The sequence below is a fragment of the Petaurus breviceps genome, unplaced genomic scaffold, assembly GCF_028583685.1.
Source record: "Petaurus breviceps papuanus isolate PSGF00001 unplaced genomic scaffold, PetGlider_PUasm1.0 227, whole genome shotgun sequence".
Taxonomy (NCBI): domain Eukaryota; kingdom Metazoa; phylum Chordata; class Mammalia; order Diprotodontia; family Petauridae; genus Petaurus; species Petaurus breviceps.
In genome coordinates this window covers 6,971,616-6,989,767 of record NW_027185896.1, presented here as the reverse complement: position 1 = coordinate 6,989,767, position 18,152 = coordinate 6,971,616, and the positions used below count along the sequence as shown (strand labels likewise).

The 18,152-nt window shown below is 44.7% G+C and overlaps 2 protein-coding genes across 2 annotated transcripts in view; one reads left to right on the top strand and one right to left on the bottom strand.

Moving 5' to 3' along the window:
- LOC138167036 (IQ domain-containing protein F6-like) overlaps nucleotides 1–1,860 on the bottom strand; it is a 2,660-nt gene extending 800 nt beyond the window's left edge. The window contains exon 1 of the mRNA XM_069095606.1: nucleotides 1,843–1,860. Within this exon, the coding sequence (XP_068951707.1) occupies nucleotides 1,843–1,860 (18 nt within the window). The remainder of the gene's footprint in view (nucleotides 1–1,842) is intronic.
- Nucleotides 1–14,861, top strand: part of GRM2 (glutamate metabotropic receptor 2) — an 18,358-nt gene extending 3,497 nt beyond the window's left edge. The window contains exons 2-5 of the mRNA XM_069095608.1: nucleotides 2,418–3,255; nucleotides 6,371–7,449; nucleotides 13,571–13,745; nucleotides 14,269–14,861. Of these exons, the coding sequence (XP_068951709.1) occupies nucleotides 2,418–3,255; nucleotides 6,371–7,449; nucleotides 13,571–13,745; nucleotides 14,269–14,342 (2,166 nt within the window). The 3' untranslated portion in view covers nucleotides 14,343–14,861. The remainder of the gene's footprint in view (nucleotides 1–2,417; nucleotides 3,256–6,370; nucleotides 7,450–13,570; nucleotides 13,746–14,268) is intronic.
- The last annotated feature ends 3,291 nt before the right edge of the window (nucleotides 14,862–18,152 follow it).

Sequence of the window (18,152 nt, the reverse complement as noted above, 5' to 3'; positions counted from 1 at the left end):
CTCTCTCTCTCTCTCTCTCTCTCTCTCTCTCTCTCTCTCTCTCTCAGCAAGGAATATATCAGATATCATCTAGCTGGCTCATAGATCATAGCTCATATCTGACCTGATCAAGAATCCCTCCACAACATTCCCAACAAGGGGTCATCTATCTGTCACTTGAAGAATTCAAGTGAAGGAGAAAAGGCATTATTTCTGGAGACAATCCATTTCACCTTTGGAGAGCCCTAATTTTAAGCTTTCCCTCCCATGGACCCTAAATCTACCTCTTTATGCTTCCCAACCTTTGCTATTAGTTCTACCCTCCAGAACCACACAAATAAATCAAATGGAGTCTTCTTTTATGTGACACCTTTGCAATTACTTGAAAATAAGGATCATGTCTCCCTCCTCCCCTCCAAGTGTTTCTTCTCCTAGCTAATGACCTCAGTGCCTTCAGCCAATCCTTTGGTGCCATGGTCTTCAGTCTCCCAAATCCTGGTCAAGATCCTCCAGCTACTTAATATCTTTTCTTGAGTGTGGTTCCTTGAACTACCAGGCCTCTTGATGCAGCTCTAAGACAGCCTCAGCTGGTCAGATGGACAGCAATGTAGTACTATGGATTCAGGGAGCTTTCAGACCACTCTTTAGGTCCAGTCACTCAACCAGCTCAAACTCTAATACTATTGTCTTCCCCACAATTTTCCATCTTATCTGGAAGAATAACATAAGAGACTTTGTCCAATGCTTGACTGAAATAAAGGTGATCTACCAGCTGACCACAGCTACCTGATCTGCCAGTCCAATTACCCTGCCAAAAAAGGAATGAGCCTAGTTTGGTATGATGTCTTGTAGATACATTGGCTTTCATTGCTTTCTTTTCCAGACGTTCCCAAACTAGTCCTTTAATTATACAGTCTATATTTGTCCCCCCAGAAATTGAAATTAAATTCACTGGCCTATAGCTTGCACACTCTCCTCTTCCCTTCCTGTTTCTTGAAAATCTGAGTATGTCCTTTCCTCTAGTCCTGCAACACCTCACAAAATCTTTCCAAGATCACTGATAGTGCCTAAAGGCTCAGTAATTTCATCCAACAGTTCTTTCAGTGTCCTGGACTGTTCTTGACCTGGTAACTTGAAGTGGAGAGGACAGCTATGTGCTTTCTTCTATATTTCCTTACTTACATTTCCTTTCTCCCCTCTCTGCTCTCCATCTTCTTTCTCCCTCACACAGTTCTCCACCAATTTTCCTTTTCTCTTTTTCTCTTCCTTCTTGCTCCCTCTCTTCCTTCCTTTTCTTGTCTCCTCTCTCCCTTCTTGTTCCTCTCCCCTCCTTCTTTTTCTCTCCCTTCCTCTTTCCTTTCTTATTTCTCCCCTCTCCCCTTTAAACCTTTCTCCCAAATCTCTTCCTGGTCTTCTTAATAATATTTTTTTCCTATTTCCTAACCTTTAATCACTCTACTGTCTCCCTTGGTCCATCCAACCCTCCCCTCCTCCAGGACTCAAAGCAAAAACCCTGCCTTTTCCAAGATGCCTCTACCTACCTCTGTTTCTCCCTTCATTTTTGATTCTTCTCTTTCTGGCTCCTTCTTTTTCCTTTTTTGTGATGCCTAGTGTGGAGGAGAGGGAGAAGGGGATGGGTGAAGAGGGAGAAAGGAAGATGTCCAACTCCTCATACCCCAGCCCAGACTCTAAGGGACCCAAAGTCCCCATCACCATTCTGGATTTGCTCAGAGATCTCCAGAGGTAATCTGGTCCTTCCCCCTACCTCAGGGAAGATCAGCCCTTGGTCCAAATCAGCCCTTTCCTCCCTGAAATTATGAGGACCTCCAGGCTCTTGCCCACCACCCCTGATCTATCCCTTACAGAGAGTAGACTTCCCATAGCTTCCAGACAAATGATGGTTCAGCTGTCTTCTTGACCTTAGCTTAGGCAGTCCTGGCTTGGTCTGAAAAGGGGGTTACAAGTCATCTAACAAGTCATCTATGAGGTCACAAAAGTGATTCTGACTCAGACCTCCACCTAGATGTGCTCATTTCTACCCAACCACCAAGAAAGAAAAGGATAGAGGTTAGACTTTTCCTGGAGGGGACAAAGTTCTGGAGTGAGAAGTGGGACCCCTGAGTCTCTAAGGAAAGAGAACATAATATCCTCCCAGTAAAATGGGGACTGTGGGAAGGACCTGGATGAGGAATAGTTAGAGCAGTGGTGAAGGGAGCAGGTCACCCAAATGAAAGCTCAAGAAGCAGTACTGAATTCCACCTGGAAAAGGGTGGGGTCTACAAGCCATGAATCCAAGGAAAGGAGAGATTCCTTGGGAGTTCCCTTTCAGGGACTTGAGTGAGCTAGGAACCTGGTTTGGTCCCCAAAAAGTATCATATAAGTCATTCAGTCTGAAACCCCTGGGACACTGACCTTCTGACCCCTACCTTCTCTTCCAGGTAGCCAACCTCCTCCGGCTTTTCCAGATCCCACAGATCAGCTATGCATCAACAAGTGCTAAGCTCAGTGATAAGTCCCGTTATGATTACTTTGCTCGTACGGTACCACCAGACTTCTACCAGGCCAAGGCCATGGCTGAGATCCTACGCTTCTTCAACTGGACCTATGTATCAACTGTGGCCTCCGAAGGAGACTATGGGGAGACTGGCATTGAGGCCTTTGAGCTGGAGGCTCGTGCCCGCAACATCTGTGTGGCCACCTCAGAGAAGGTGGGACGTGCCATGAGCCGGGCTGCCTTTGAGGGTGTGGTTCGGGCCCTGCTGCAGAAGCCCAGTGCCCGAGTGGCTGTCGTATTTGCGCGCTCTGAGGATGCCCGTGAACTTTTGGCAGCTGCCCAGCGCCTCAATGCCTCCTTCACCTGGGTGGCCAGTGATGGTTGGGGTGCCCTGGAAAGTGTGGTAGCAGGCAGCGAAGGAGCAGCAGAGGGTGCCCTCACCATTGAACTGGCCTCCTACCCCATCAGTGACTTTGCAACCTATTTTCAGGCCCTTGACCCTTGGAACAACAGTCGAAATCCTTGGTTTAGAGAATTCTGGGAGCAGAAGTTTGGGTGTAGCTTCCGCCGGCGGGACTGTGGGGCCTACTCACTCAAGACAGGACCCTTTGAACAGGAGTCCAAAATTATGTTTGTGGTCAATGCCGTGTATGCCATGGCCCACAGCCTGCACAACATGCACCAGGCCTTGTGTCCTAACACCACTCACCTCTGTGATGCCATGCGTCCTGTCAATGGGAAGCGACTTTATAAAGATTTCATGCTCAATGTCAAGTTTGATGGTAATGAGTCAATTTAATTCTGAAAGCATTTGTCAAGCATCTATTTTATATATATATATATATGTGCATATATGTGTATGTATATATATATATATATGTATGTATGTATGTATACCCTAACCTCGTGCTAAGGATATGGAGATGTTAAAAAGAAAAATAGCATGGTTATTCTGCACAGGAATTATAGTCTAACAGGGAGGATATAATATGTATATGCATGTGAGAGTTGTGTGTGGGGGGAGAATTCAGACAAAATGTAAGGGAAACAGGAGGAAGGAGAGAGAGTTTTCACTGGCTGGGAGCCTTGGGGCCAGCTTCATAGAAGGATTGGCACTTGAGGAGGGCCTTGAAAGAAGGGAAGAATGTCAGCATATAGAGGTGAGGAAGGTATGGCCTGTAGATTTAGAGTAGGAAGGGAACCTAGAGGCCAGCTCATCCAAATATCTCTTTTTGCAAGTGAGCATATCACTGGTCAGAGAAGTCAAGTTACTTCTTTGACCTCAGTCAAATGGGTAATAAGTTGAAGAAGCCAATTCTCTGAGCCATAATCAACACTTTCTCCTAAACCCCATGGCTTAGGCATAAAACACGGATAGCCTGCTTCAAATATACAGGAGAGGAAGTAGGAAGATTGGGGACAGCTAACTGGTGGGCCAGTCTGTTTGGAATAAAAGGTCAAGTATGATAAATACTGAGCAAAAGGTCAACCTAGATAACAATTTTGAGGTTCTGATGACAGGGATGACCATCTTTATGGTTTTTCTTCTACATAGATGCTTCCTTCCAAGTGTATGATGAGACAGAAAACTATCTCACAATATATCTTGGATGGGGACAGAAGACATGTGTTGCTGGCCCTGTCACAGGGATGCAGGAAGCTGAGGTGAGGTGTAGACAAGTGCTGTGTCTCAGGTTATACAGGTGAGCTTAGTGTCAGAGCCAAAATTAGAAATAAGGTCTCTGTCAGGGCTCAAACCAGAGCTCTGTCAATTGGACCTTGGAAAGGTTGTCTTGGAAGCAGAGATAAAGAAAAATGGAGTGTTTGGAGATGTATTAATTACTTAAAGAGTGAGGTCTGGAGGAGGGGAGTTGGACTCAGGGAGGGGAGGAGGATGTAAAGAGCCATGGAAAGGATCTAAAGTTAGAGGATCCTCCTCTAACCCTCTAACCATAAGCTCAGGATGAGGACAAGCATATAGAAAGGGGGACAGTCACTCTTAGTCAAGAAGAATTGTACCAAGCATCTACTAACCAAGATCCTCCCCCTCAATCAGTAACCATTCCCAAGATTATTGAGGCAGAAGCATGTGAGGGTACTGGATACTAGAAGTGAGAGGCTCAGGTGAGCCTAGAGGGGTACCCTGAAGAGGGGGAAGTTGGTGAGAGTTGATGTGAAGGGTCAGATTTAGGGTCAGGGTATGGAAAGAGTCATTCTCCATCTGCTTTCTATACCCCCAAGGTTATATTCAGTCCATGTGATACTATGGAGTTCTCATTATTTTCCCCCCCTAAAACATAGGTGGTTTAAATTTGTTTCCTTAGAAAAGAGAGAGAGAGCATGTGTCCTTTAGAGGGAAGGCATGAGCTATTGTGAAAACACAGTAGGGCAAGATGTCATAATTTCACAAAGCCTAGGAATTACTGGATCAACTTCAATTCAACATAAGCAGCAATCCTAGCCAGTTACATGGAACAATGGCTAGATATCTGAACCCGAAGTCAGGAAGACCTAGTCCTCAGCTGCTAGTCTGTGTGATGCGAGCAAGTCACTTAACATCTCTCCACCAGTTTCCCCATCTGTAAGATGGGGGTAATCATAGCTCCTAACTGTCTGGGTGGTTCATGAGGATAGAGTGGGATCATATTTGTAAGCACTTCGTACACCTTAAAGTGCTCTACAAATGCTAGCTATTGTTATTAATAATCACAGGCCACTAGAAGCTGCATTAATTAGCTTAATTAATGGATGATACTCAGTTGCATTGATAACCCATATCATCCCCAGGCAGAGAGGTGAGAGCTCTGCTGTTTATTCCAAGCATCACATTTTAGGTGGGGGCACTAACCAGCTGGAACCTACCCAGAAGGGGGTGACCAGCATGCTAAGAATATGGTGACCAGTGGATACAAGGATCCCTGAAGAAACTGGGGGCATTTGGCCTAGAGGTGAGAAGGATCAGGAAGAACTAATCAAGTCTGCAAATAGCTGAAGGGCCAGCATGTGAAAGCAAGATTAAATTTTTCTTTACTTGGCCCTACAGGGCAGAACTAATAATAACAACTGCCATTTCAATCTGGCTTTCAAGTTTGCAAAGAGTTTTGTGGATTTGATATTGGAGTTTCCCAAGAACAGTGAGTTAGGCATAGCCAATACTATTATCCCCATTTTAGAGATAAAAAAAGTGAGGTCCACAAGAGTTGTGATTTGCCCAGGGACTCACAGGCTACTCCCAGCAGAGTAGGGATTGATGGACATAGGAGTTGGGAATGGCATTAGCATTACATTGGAGTCAGGATTGTTTTGTGGGTTGGGCAGGGAGTCACTTGGGAGACTTTGTAAATGACAATTGCAGTTAGGTGTGGTTTTGAATTGGGGCTAACACTTCAGTAGTGTAAGCCTTATGGCTGGGGTGAATCAAGACTAGCTGCAGTTTGTCTTTTCGTTCTCAAAGAGCACCATGATGTCAGGAAGATGATGCCACACTTGCAAGTGAATTGGATTTGTGAGGGAGGGCTGTGCAAAGTCAGCAGATTCACTTTCCTCTCTGGAGCCATCTGGGTCCAGTGGCAAGATATAGATCAGGACCACTGGAGATGCCCCCATTCCCCCATCAAGGTTATGGTTCAATGATGGAGTTAAAGTCAGGATTATTGGTTTGAGGGTGAATGTAGGGTTAAGTCTGATGATTAGTGTGTGTTTAGGTGATTTATGAGCTAGTTTGGGATTAGGTTTAGTGGAGGGTTAAATTAGGGGCTAGGAGAGATTTAGAGTTGGGTTCAAAGCTGAGTAGAATTCAGGTTTGGGGTTAGGGCTTGGTTTAGGATTAGTCAATGACTCTAAACTCAACACTCAGCTCCCTCACTTGTTTCCCCCTTCTCTTCCCCTCCCACCAAGCACCATTCCGACCTGCTGACACCCACAACGAAGTGCGTTTCGACCGCTTTGGCGATGGCATCGGCCGATACAACATCTTCACCTACCTCCGCGCAGGCAGTGGACGCTACCGATACCGAAAGGTCGGCTACTGGGCCGAGGGCCTGAGTCTGGACACCAGCCTCATCCCCTGGGCCTCAACCCAAGGCACCGCCCTCCCTGCCTCCAGATGCAGTGAACCCTGCCTGAAGAATGAGATGAAGAGCGTCCAGCCTGGTGATGTTTGCTGCTGGCTCTGCATTCCATGCCAACCCTATGAATATCTTAAGGATGAGTTCACCTGCACCGACTGTGGGTTGGGCTACTGGCCTAACGCCAGCCTGTCTGGGTGCTTTGAGCTGCCCCAAGAGTACATACGCTGGGGAGATGCGTGGGCCCTGGGGCCAGTCACAATCTCCTGCTTGGGCTTCCTCGCCACCCTCTTTGTCCTGGGCGTCTTTGTCCGCCACAATGGGACACCTGTGGTCAAAGCCTCAGGCCGGGAACTCTGTTACATCCTTCTGGCCGGTGTTCTGCTCTGCTATTCCATGACTTTCGTATTCATTGCCAAGCCCTCCACCGCAGTATGCGCCCTCCGACGACTTGGCTTGGGCACAGCCTTTTCCGTCTGCTATTCGGCCCTGCTCACCAAAACCAACCGCATCGCGCGCATCTTCGGTGGCGGCGCCCGAGACGGAGCCCGGCGCCCGCGGTTCATAAGCCCTGCTTCCCAGGTGGCCATCTGTCTGGCCCTCATCTCGGGCCAGCTGCTCATTGTGACCATCTGGCTGCTGGTGGAGGCTCCGGGCACAGGCAAGGAGACAGGGCCCGAGCGGAGGGAGGTGGTGACCCTGCGCTGCAACCATCGGGACTCCAGTATGCTGGCTTCTCTCGCCTACAATGTGCTGCTCATTGCACTCTGCACCCTCTATGCCTTCAAGACCCGCAAGTGTCCAGAGAACTTTAACGAGGCCAAATTCATCGGCTTCACCATGTACACCACCTGCATCATCTGGCTGGCCTTTCTGCCCATCTTCTATGTCACCTCCAGTGACTACAGGGTGAGCCGGGACCTAGGGTAGGCTGAGAATGAAGGCTGAATGGGTCAGAGAATAACAAAGGGATGGGAGAAGAAACAAATTGAGGGAGAGAATGGAAGTCGGGTGGGAGGAAGGGGGAGCAGGGGGGAGCAGGGGGGAGGGGGCAGGAAGATGAAGCAAAAACAATAACACATTTCTGTAGATCTTTAATCCTTTCCAATCCATGTTCTTATTTCCTCATCTTACTTTCCCACACATGTGTTATTATCCCCATTTTACAGATGAGGAAACTCCAGGAAACAAAGTGGCCTATAGCAAAGGCTACAAAGCTAGCAGCAGCACTGGGATTCAAATCCAGGTTCTTTGACTTAAAATTAACCAACAATCTCCCAATAAGCATTTATTAAATGTTTACTATGTGCCAGGCATGTGCTAAACATTTGGGATGTACATAAAGAGGAAATGCACAGGAGCTTATGCTCTAAAATCAATACACACTGTTTCCTCTCTCCCCTGGCACCTCAGAAGGAGAGGAGCCTGACTGAATCCAAGGGCCTGTGTAGGAGATGTGGGAGAGAGCAAGGTACATAGATGGATTGGAGACAGAAATAGAAGAAAGGCACAAAAGAAAATATCAGTGGGGGAGGGAGAAATAAGGAGGGAAAGATATGATTGGAGTGGGGGAGGGGGTCATAGCATGACAGATTTAGAGCTGGAAGGAACCCCCAAGACCAACAAGTCCAACATCTTCATGTTATAGAAGAGGAAATTCAGAGGCATGGAGCAGTTAAGTGATTTACCCAGGATCCCACATCTAGTGAGCGTTGGAGATGAGATTTAAAATCATTTCTTAAATCCAGTGTATGCTGGAGGAGGTAAGTTAGGACTCCCTAAGCTATTTCAGTCCTCCCATGAGCCTCAGTTTGGGGAAGAGGGAAGCACAGGTCATTTCTAGAGTCCTTCCTCTACCTGCCCCCAAACTTCCCCTTAGTCAATGGATTCCTCTGCCCTCAAACACAAATGACAATTGCTGTTTCTGACTGCTAATTTGAGTAAATGTCATATTCTGCTTAACTAAGATCATGGCCAGGAACCCCTCATAGCAGTTTTCTGCTTGCCTTCCAACTCTCTTGCCCTCCTTCACCACACACCACTAGCCTTTGGATGCAGTCAGAGGACCTGGGTTTAAACCCTGCTCACTTAACTTGTGTGACATTGGGAAAATCCCTCCTCCTGTTTATGCCTCAGTTTCCCCATCTGTAAAATGTATTTTTAGATGTTCTCTAAAGGCCATTCTAATTCTAAATGTCATGAGTCAGCTTTACCTCAGACATCATAGGATAGTGGTCAGAGTCCTGGACTTGGAGTCAGACCTGAATTCAAATTTCTCTCCAGGCACTTACTAACTCTCATCTCAGGGAAGTTATTTAACTCTCTCTGCCTTGTTTTCCTCACATGTCAGATAGAGATGATAAGACCTCTATCACCCCCTCCCTACACAGGGCTGTTTTGGACCCAAGATGAACTGAAATACACAAAGGACTTTGCAAATTTTAAAGCCCTAAATAAATTATAAAAAATAAATACAAATTATAAATGATTATTTTCACCAATTTCTAAAAGAAGCTTGTATGGAAAAACTATGTTGTACCCCAGAAAGTATTTTCCTGATGACTTGTGTGTTCAGTTATTTTGGCCATGTCTGACTCTCTGTGACCCCCTTTGTGGTTTTCTTTTTTTTTTTTTTAAAGCAATCGGGGTTAAGTAACTTGCTCAAGGTTACACGGCCAATTATTATTTCTGCGTGTGGTGCCGAGTATCCAAGCCCGGATTTGATCCAGGTCATCCCGACACTGGAGCCGGTGCTCCTACTAGCTGAGCCACCTGGCCGCCCCTAAGCAATTGGGGTTAAGTAACTTGCTCAAGGTTACACGGCCAGGTGTTTCTGGGTGGGTGCTAAGTGTCTGAGCCCGGGATTCGATCTCCAGGTCTTCTCAACACTGGAGCCGGTGCTCTTACTCGCTGTGCTACCTGGCCGCCCTCTTTGCGGTTTTCTTGGCAAAGATCCTGGAGTGGTTTTGCCTTTTCTTTCTCCAGCTCATTTTACTGAAGAGGAAACTGAGGCAAACAGGGTTAAAGGACTTGCCCAGGGTCCCACAGTTACTAAGTGTCTGAGTCTGGGTTTGAGCCAGGTCTTTCTGACTCCAGGCCTGCTATATGACTCCACTGCACTGCTTAGCCACCCCAAAATACCTGCATATAGGCCTCTAAAAATGAACAAGTTAGACATGACCATCTCTATGGTCCCTTCCAGGTGACAATCCTCTCTGTTTTACTCAAATTTCAGTAGCATTTGGGGTTTCCAAAGCACTTTCCTTACAACCACCTTATGATATAGGAAGAGAATGTAATAAGCACACTCGTTTTACAGATGAGGGAAGTGAGTCTCAGAAAGGTTGAGAGTCTTTAGAACTGGACCTCACATGCAAGTCCTTGGCCCCAGAGATCTTCCATGTTAGAAATGAGTTCATGTATCATTCTAGAACAGAGTGAGAAGGGACTTCCCTTCCAACTGAGGTGGGGAGGTAGCGGAAAGTATGTTCTATTTGGAATGAAGAGCAACCTGAACTCAAATCCCACTGCTGACCTCTGGTGGCTGTGCAACCATGGCAGAGTCATTCAGCCTCTCTGAGCAGCCTCATCTGTAGAATGTGGTTGATGGTGACATCAGTCTCATCGTGGTGGTGTGAGGATGAATTGTGATGATGTGTGTAAAGTGCTTTGTAAACCATAAATCTCTACACAAACGTCCTAGGTTATTTTTATTGTCTGGTGATTCCTCTCTGATGCAGGAATCCCTCCCACAATATCCCTGACAAGGAGGGATCTGGCCTCTACTCAAATGCTTCTAGTGATGGGAGCTCACTATTTGACAAGGCTTTCCATTTCTTTGTTGTATAGCTCTACTTGTTAAGAAATTCTAACATATTGAGCTGAAATCTACCATTTAGGACTCCCCTGATCCTCTGTGGTCACAGTTCTATCCTCTTCCCTTCCCTTCCTTCCTTTTTCTTTCTTTCACCTCGCTCTCTTTTTCTTTCTTTCACTTCTTTCCTTCCTTTCCTCCTTTCTTTCTTTTTTCCCTTCCTTTTCCTCCTCTTTTTTCCCTTTCTTCCCTTTTTCACTTTCTCTTTTTCTTTACTTCCCTTCCTTTCCTCTCCCCTTCCTTCCTTCTTTCATTTCTTTTTTTCTCCCTTCTTTCCTTCATCTTTTATACTTCTATAACACCAATTTTTTTAATATCATAGACTTTTTTATTTTAAAAAACAAGTGTTGTTGATTTCTTTTGGTTTTAAAATCACTGTCATTTCTCGATCTACCACCACGCCATCATAACTGAACCCTCCTCTAAATGAAGAAAGACAGTTAAACAAAAACAACCTATTCCTGTGATGGCATCTGACAATGTTGATGGTATTCTGTACTTGTACTTCCACACCTTTGCTCAGAGGAAAGCTCTATATTTGATGAATTGTTCTCAAGGACCATTATTGAGTTAATTTTTTCCCAATTGACTTTGAGTTCAGCTGCTTCTATTCATTTACATTGTAGCAATTGTGTATCTTGTTCTTTTCCTTCTGATTCTTTTGCTCTACATCAGTTCATACAAATCTTTCCATGCTTCTTTTGCTTCCTATATGTGTCATTTCTTATAGCATTGTAATATCCCATTATATTCATATACCACAGTTCAACCATTCCCTACTCAATGGAAGCTCAATGTTTCCAGTTCTTTATTACCACAAAAGTGTTGCTCTGAATAGTTTGGTGTATATTGGACCTTTGTTTCTGTTTTTGACCTCCTTTGGGTATATGCTTAATAATGGCATCACTGAGTTAAGGAATATGGATAGTTCAGTCATTTTTCTCATATGATTTTTCAGTTTTTATCCAGAAGCATCGGAACAGTTCACAGCTTCATCAACAGAATGATAGCATGCTTGCTTTCCCACAAGCAACAAGCATTTATTAAGCATTTACTATTTGCCAGACACTTTACCATATGCTAGGAATACAACGAGAAAGAGAAAATAGTCCCTACCCTCAAGGGGCTTACATTCTAATAGAAGAGACAACATGTTCATTAAAATTGGTACATGCAGAAGAAATTTGTAGATCCTATATTTAAGTGCATGCCACTATGATAGGGGGGAGGGGGAAAGAGAGGGAGGGTGAGAAAATTTGAAACTCAAGGGACTGTGGAACTGAATGTTGTAAACTAAAAGTAAACAAATCAATTTTAAAAATTTAAAAAAATTTAAAAAACAAAACAAAACAAAAAAATTGATACATTCAAAATAAATACAGCATAAGTGGAAGGTGGTTTTAAATGAGAAGGATGGAATACGGAATACTGAAGTATATGGAGGATGGGGAGGGAGGGAGAGAGGACAAAAAAAAGTCCTCTAACAGGAGATGGTGCTTGAGGAAGTCAAAGATTCTCTCTCAGAGAAGAGGTGAAGGAAGAGAACACTCTAGGCATGGGGGACAATCAACGCTAAGACCCAAAGACAGAAGATGGAGTGTTGTAAGAAATAGGAAAAAAATAAAAAGAAAAAAAGTTTAGGGGCAGCTAGGTGGTGCAGTGAATAGAGCACCAGCCCTGGAGTCAGGAGGACCTGATTTCAAATCCGACCTCAGACACTTAACACAAAAATAAACTATCTGTGTGACCTTGGGCAAGTCAACCCCAATTGCCCTGCCTTCCCCACTCTAAAAAACAAAAAAAAAAAAAAATAGTCAGTAGGGTTGCCCCAGAGAGGATGCAGCAGAAAGTAAAGTAGAAGAAGACTGGAAACATAAGAAGGAGCTAGGTTGTAAAAAGCTTTAAACACCAAAGAGATGTCTATGTGTGATCCTAGAGGTCATAGAGAGCCATTAGACGTTATTGAGTGGTGAGGTGACATTGTCAGAGGATGTGTGGAGGATGGATTGCACTGGGAAGAGACTTGGGGCAGGGAGTCTAATTAGAAGGTTATTGCAATATTTCAGGAAAGAAATGAAAAGGGCTTGAATTCGGGTGGCAGCTGTGCGAGTGGACAGAAGGGGACATATACAAGAGATGTTGTAGGAAAAGAAATGACAAGGTTTGGCAACTGATTAGATATTTGCAGTGATCGAGGATGATACCAAATTTGAGAAGCTGTGTGAATGTTGACATTTTGTGCCATCTTTGCTAATGTGCAGGGTGAGACGTCAGAGTGGTTTTATTTTTATTTACCGCTCTTATTTTTAGTGGCTTAGAGAATGGTTTCAGATGGTCATTTGTAGCTTGAAATTCTTCTTTAGAAAAGCATTTGTTCATATCCTTTGACATTTATACACTGGGGAATGGTTCTTAAACCACATATTTGTGTCAACTCTCTATGTATCTATGATATCTGGCTTTTATCAATGACATTTCAGTGGTGTCCTGGTCAATGTTTTACCAACCAGCTTTTCAGGGGAAATGTATGCAGAGCACACTTTTAAGTTCAATTTGCATTATAAGCATTTTATCCATCACTTTCTGAAGTCTAGACTGAAAATTGAGCAATTGGCCCTTGCAGGTTTAACCAAGCTAACTCCAGTGCACCCCTACAAAGATGTTTTTCCTGAATTGATTTTTGTCCACACAAAAGCTTTTTTAATTTTGTCATCAGAATTGTCTGTTTCATCTTTTCTGAGCACTGTGACCTTGTGATGTGAACTCTCTCCCAGCCATAGTTGTGATATGCTCCTCATTCAAACCCCTTTTCTACATGATGGATTTTCAAATGCTGAAGAGAGCTTTCATGATCCCCTAAATCTTCTCTTCTTCAGGCCAATTCCTTGAGCCCCTACAGTGTGGTTTTCAGACCTCTCTCAATCCCGGGCAAACTCCCTGGGTCCCAACCCTCAGTTTGCATGCTCCAGTATATAAATGATGGAAATATTACAGCATTCTACCTTCCAAAGTCTCTTCTAACTCTGATGTTCTGTAGTTCTTTGACTCTTATAACAGGACCCCAAGATATGTTGGGGGGGAGGTCTCTCCTATGTGGGTGGAGATGGGGGATGCTGCAGCAACACAGAAGCCCTGACTCCAGGTACCTCCTTCCAGGTGCAGACCACAACCATGTGTGTGTCTGTCAGCCTCAGCGGCTCCGTCGTTCTAGGCTGCCTCTTTACCCCCAAACTTCACATCATCCTCTTCCAGCCACAGAAGAACGTAGTCAGTCACCGAGCTCCCACCAGCCGCTTCAGTGTCACAGCTGCTGGCTCCAGCATCTCCCATGGTCAGTCTATGCCCCTGGACTTCTTTGGCACTCCCAGACCAAGAGGTCCATGCATCCTCCCCTCCCTCACTTCCCATCATCACTGAATCCCCATAACTATTCCTTAGGGTCATAGGTTACCCTGGCCCTACCCTCTCCTGAATCCCAGTCCTCCCACCAAAACCTGATCTATATCCACTCTCCCCCAGATTTCAGCAGCTGCCTCATTTTGCTCCTTCCCCCAGAGTTCAGGGGAATGAAGACATACTCAGGCCACCAGCTGTGTGACATTTAATTTTATATTTTGAGGGAAATAGAAAGATTATCCACTGAGAATAGAACAGAAAAAGGAAGGAGTTAAAAAAAGAGGTCTTTGTAGCAAAAGACCCCCTATACCCTTCCCTGAAATCCACCACCATAGAGGGGATTCAACTGAACATGAGAAAACACCCCCTTTTTGGAGTAGATGCCCTCTTCTACCCTTCTATGTGATTCATGAAACTCCCTTGTCCTCACCACTAACCTCTCTGCTTTCTCCCCCTAGGCTCTGGATCCCAGTTTGTCCCTACGGTATGTAATGGCCGGGAGGTGGTAGACTCCACAACTTCATCACTCTGAGGGCTGAACCCCAAAACAACTTGGCTCCATGACTAAAGATGGGGGAGGTAGCACATGGCTCCATCCCCCCAGGACCCAGGCAAACGAGCCTGGAGCATCGCAATAACCCCAAGTCACCTCATTTCTTTCCCCAAACATTGTCATCTCACCTAACCCCATCCCATCTCCCAACTTTGGCCCAGGGTCAGAAGCTGCTGGAGAATGTTGGGAGCATAGGGTACCCATCTACCAGGTCATGGCACTGGCTTTGTTTGAACCTATAGAATCCAAATGGAAACCCTGAGGGAGAGACCTGGGGGGGAGGGGGAGTGTCAGAGGAAAGTAGAGATGCTCAAGGCCTGGGATTAAAGGATTTATGTATTAGGAATGCAGCTCCAAAATTGGAGGAAAATAAGGGAGCCAGGCTCCCCAATCCTTGTTATATCAAAGGTGCTTCCAGTTCTGGGCCCAACTCCTAATCCCTATTTATGTCCTTATGTCCTAGGGCTTTTAATTTTTTATATAAGTTATTCTAGGGGGGTGGGGAGGAGGGAGCATCTAGTCTTCCTGCGAAATACTGTATCCTGTGGTTTATATTGTAATTTCTGTAAATAAAGTTTTTTTTTTAACCCAAGTCCTTGTCCTCTCTGCCCTAATCCTGGGTGTCTTTAATACAAAAGGTAGGGGGAGAGAAGGAGAATTTATACATAATGGGGAAGGTCTTAGATGGCACCATCCTTTGCTGTAACCAGGAGGGCCACATGGAGCCAGGGCCATAGCAGTGGCAGCTTGTTACTTTGGCTCCTGGGAGCTGGCCCGACAGAGCTTTCTCTGGGTCAGGCAGCCCAAACAATACAATACTTGAACCAACTTCACAGAGTTGGGTGATGTTGGAAGAATCAGAGGACCTGAACCTGAATTATGGTATTACCTTTGCCATTTACCACCTATGTGATCCGAGGTAAGTCCTTTCATTCTATCATTCTAAGATGAGGTGGTAGGACCACATGACCTTTCAAGGTCTCTTCCAGTTTCAAATCTGTAATCCAGTGAGCAAATGAAATAATATGCGTGGGAGAGTTTGCCAGACTTAAAGATCTATACAAATTCCAGCGATTGTAAATTATAAATGAGTCCTAGTGTTAAGACCTAGAGAGTAGTCAAATAAATGAGGAATATGAGTTTGGAAGGGAAGGGAGATCAGTACAAAGATCTTTAGGGAGGTTCTGGGGATACTGTAAATGCTGGAGGACAGAGGGAGGGCTGAGATGCTTGGGAAGGCTTCATGGAGGAGATAGGACTTGCTCTGGTCCTTGAAGGATGGAGGGAATTTACCAAGGAAGGTTTAGTCTGGAGGGCTGCTCATAAAGGGGGGATGGTCTGGTACCTGGGTTGGATGGGAATGGGGGGGAAGCAGGAGGAGAGGGATCAAGGAAGCATGACAACAGAGTAGCCCTAGAATTCAGCACTTTGGAATGGAAGGCTCCCTGGATAGACAGAAGTGTGAGAAGTGTGCTTCCCAGGACCTAGAATGTCAGAAATGGAAGGGCCCATTAAAGAAAATCTACTTAAAATTCAAGAAACATTAAGTGCCTACTATATGCAAAAATAGTTTAGGTAAGACATAGTACCTATAACTCAGAGTTCATGGTCTAGTGGAAGACACATGGATAACTATGCTACATAATATTATATATGTATGTGAGAATTAGAAAACAAAGTGTTACATAAGGTCTAAAAGTACTATGTGAGGTCCAAGAGGAAAAGGTTATTAGTGACCAGGGAAAATCAGGGAAGGCTTCTTGGAGGAGGCAGCATTTAAGCTTGGCTTTAAAAGTTGAATAAGGATTCAAGGGGTGGAGGGAAGGGATGTGTATTTAGAATGGACAGTCCCAGCCATAAGGGACAGCATGAACAAAGTCAGTAAAGTACAGAGAAAGCATAGAAGATTCAATTTCATTCAACATTTATAAATGCCTACTATGTTTGAGGTACTGTGCTAGGCACTTTGGTTATAAAGACAAAAATATTCCTGCCCTCAAGAAACTTACACTTTTCTGGCATAGGTGTGATATACACACACAAGGAAATACAAAGCAAAGACAGTAATTTTGTTGGGGATGAAGCAATAACTAATAACTGGGGAGAGGGTCAGGAATGGTCTTATGGAGGAGCTAGCACCTAAGTGTAACTTTGAAAATAACCAGGGATGGGGCGGCCAGGTAGCACAGCGAGTAAGAGCACCGGCTCCAGTGTTGAGAAGACCTGGAGATCGAATCCCAGGCTCAGACACTTAGCACCCACCCAGAAACACCTGGCCGTGTAACCTTGAGCAAGTTACTTAACCCCAATTGCTTAGGGGTGGCCAGGTGGCTCAGCGAGTAAGAGCACCGGCTCCAGTGTTGGGATGACCTGGATCAAATCTGGGCTCAGACACTTAGCACCCACCCAGAAACACCTGGCCGTGTAACCTCAAGCAAGTTACTTAACCCCGATTGCTTTAAAAAAAAAAAAAAAGAAAGAAAATAACCAGGGATTCCAAAAGGCAGAGATGAGGAGGGATTTCCATTTCCAATCATGGAAAACAATCTGTACAAAGTATGGGGGTGGGAAATAGGCTGTTCATTATAGGGAATAATCAATAGTCCAGTTTGTCTGGAACATAAGGTTCATGAGGAGTAATGTGAAATCAGTCTGAAAAGACAGGCATATTGTGAAGGTCTTTAAATGTCAAAGCATCTTATTCTAGAGGAGATGGAGATATACTGAAACTTCTTGACATTATCAGACCTGTGCGTTAGAAAAATCAATTTCACCACTGTGGGGAGGCTGTATTCGGGAGAAGAGAGACTGGAAGCAGGAAGATCAATTAAAGAGGCTTTTGGTGTAGTCTAAGTGGGAGGGATAAAGATCTGAAGTAGGGGGGGTGGCTCTGTGAGTGGAGAGAAGAGGTCAGATGTGAGAGATTGATCCATCAATAAACAAGGATTTATTAAGTACCAAGATTTGGCAACTGATTGGATACTGAACATGAGAGGAAGTCAAGAGTAGATGTCAACTCTGAGGTGGTGAACCTGAAAGACTTGGAAGGATAATGGCACCCTTGACAGACATAGGGAAGTTAATAGGAAGGAAGAGTGGGTGGGTTTAAGGAGAAAGATGTGTTCTGTTTTGAACACATTGAATTTAAGATACCTATGGGATGTGCAAGTTACAGTAAGAGTTAGGTTTCATATTAGAAATATGGGGGCTGAATAGGTAGATCTGGGAGTCATTGAAACAGGTATGATCACTGAAACTGTGGGAGTTGATGAGGTCACTGAGAAAAAATGTGGAGAATGAAAAGAGCTTAAGACAGAATCCTAGAGCACAGCTATGCTTAAGGAGAAGCATGAATGAAGATCCAGCAAAGGTAACTGAGAAGGCGTGGTGAGCCAAGTAGAGGAGAAACCTTAGGGAGAGGTGTATGTGCAAGAGGAGAGAGGTTGTATCCCCAGAACTTAGCACAGTGCCTGCAAGGCATGTAATAGGCCCTCAATAAATACTAGTTGACTAATTAACTGACTTATTAACAGTATTGAAAACTGCAGAGAAGTCGACAAGAATTAATGAGGGGATTTAGCAATTAAGAGATCCTTGATGGAGACAACAGTTTCAATTGAGTGGTGAGACTGGAAGCCAGATGGCAAGATATTGAGAAGTGGGTGGGAGGTGAGGAAAGGGAAGCAAAGAGTGTAGTCAGCTTTTTCTAGGACTGTTAAAGAGAGGAAAAACACAGGATGATAGTTTGAGGGGATGGCAGGCTTAAGTGAGGAATGTTTTTTTCTTAAT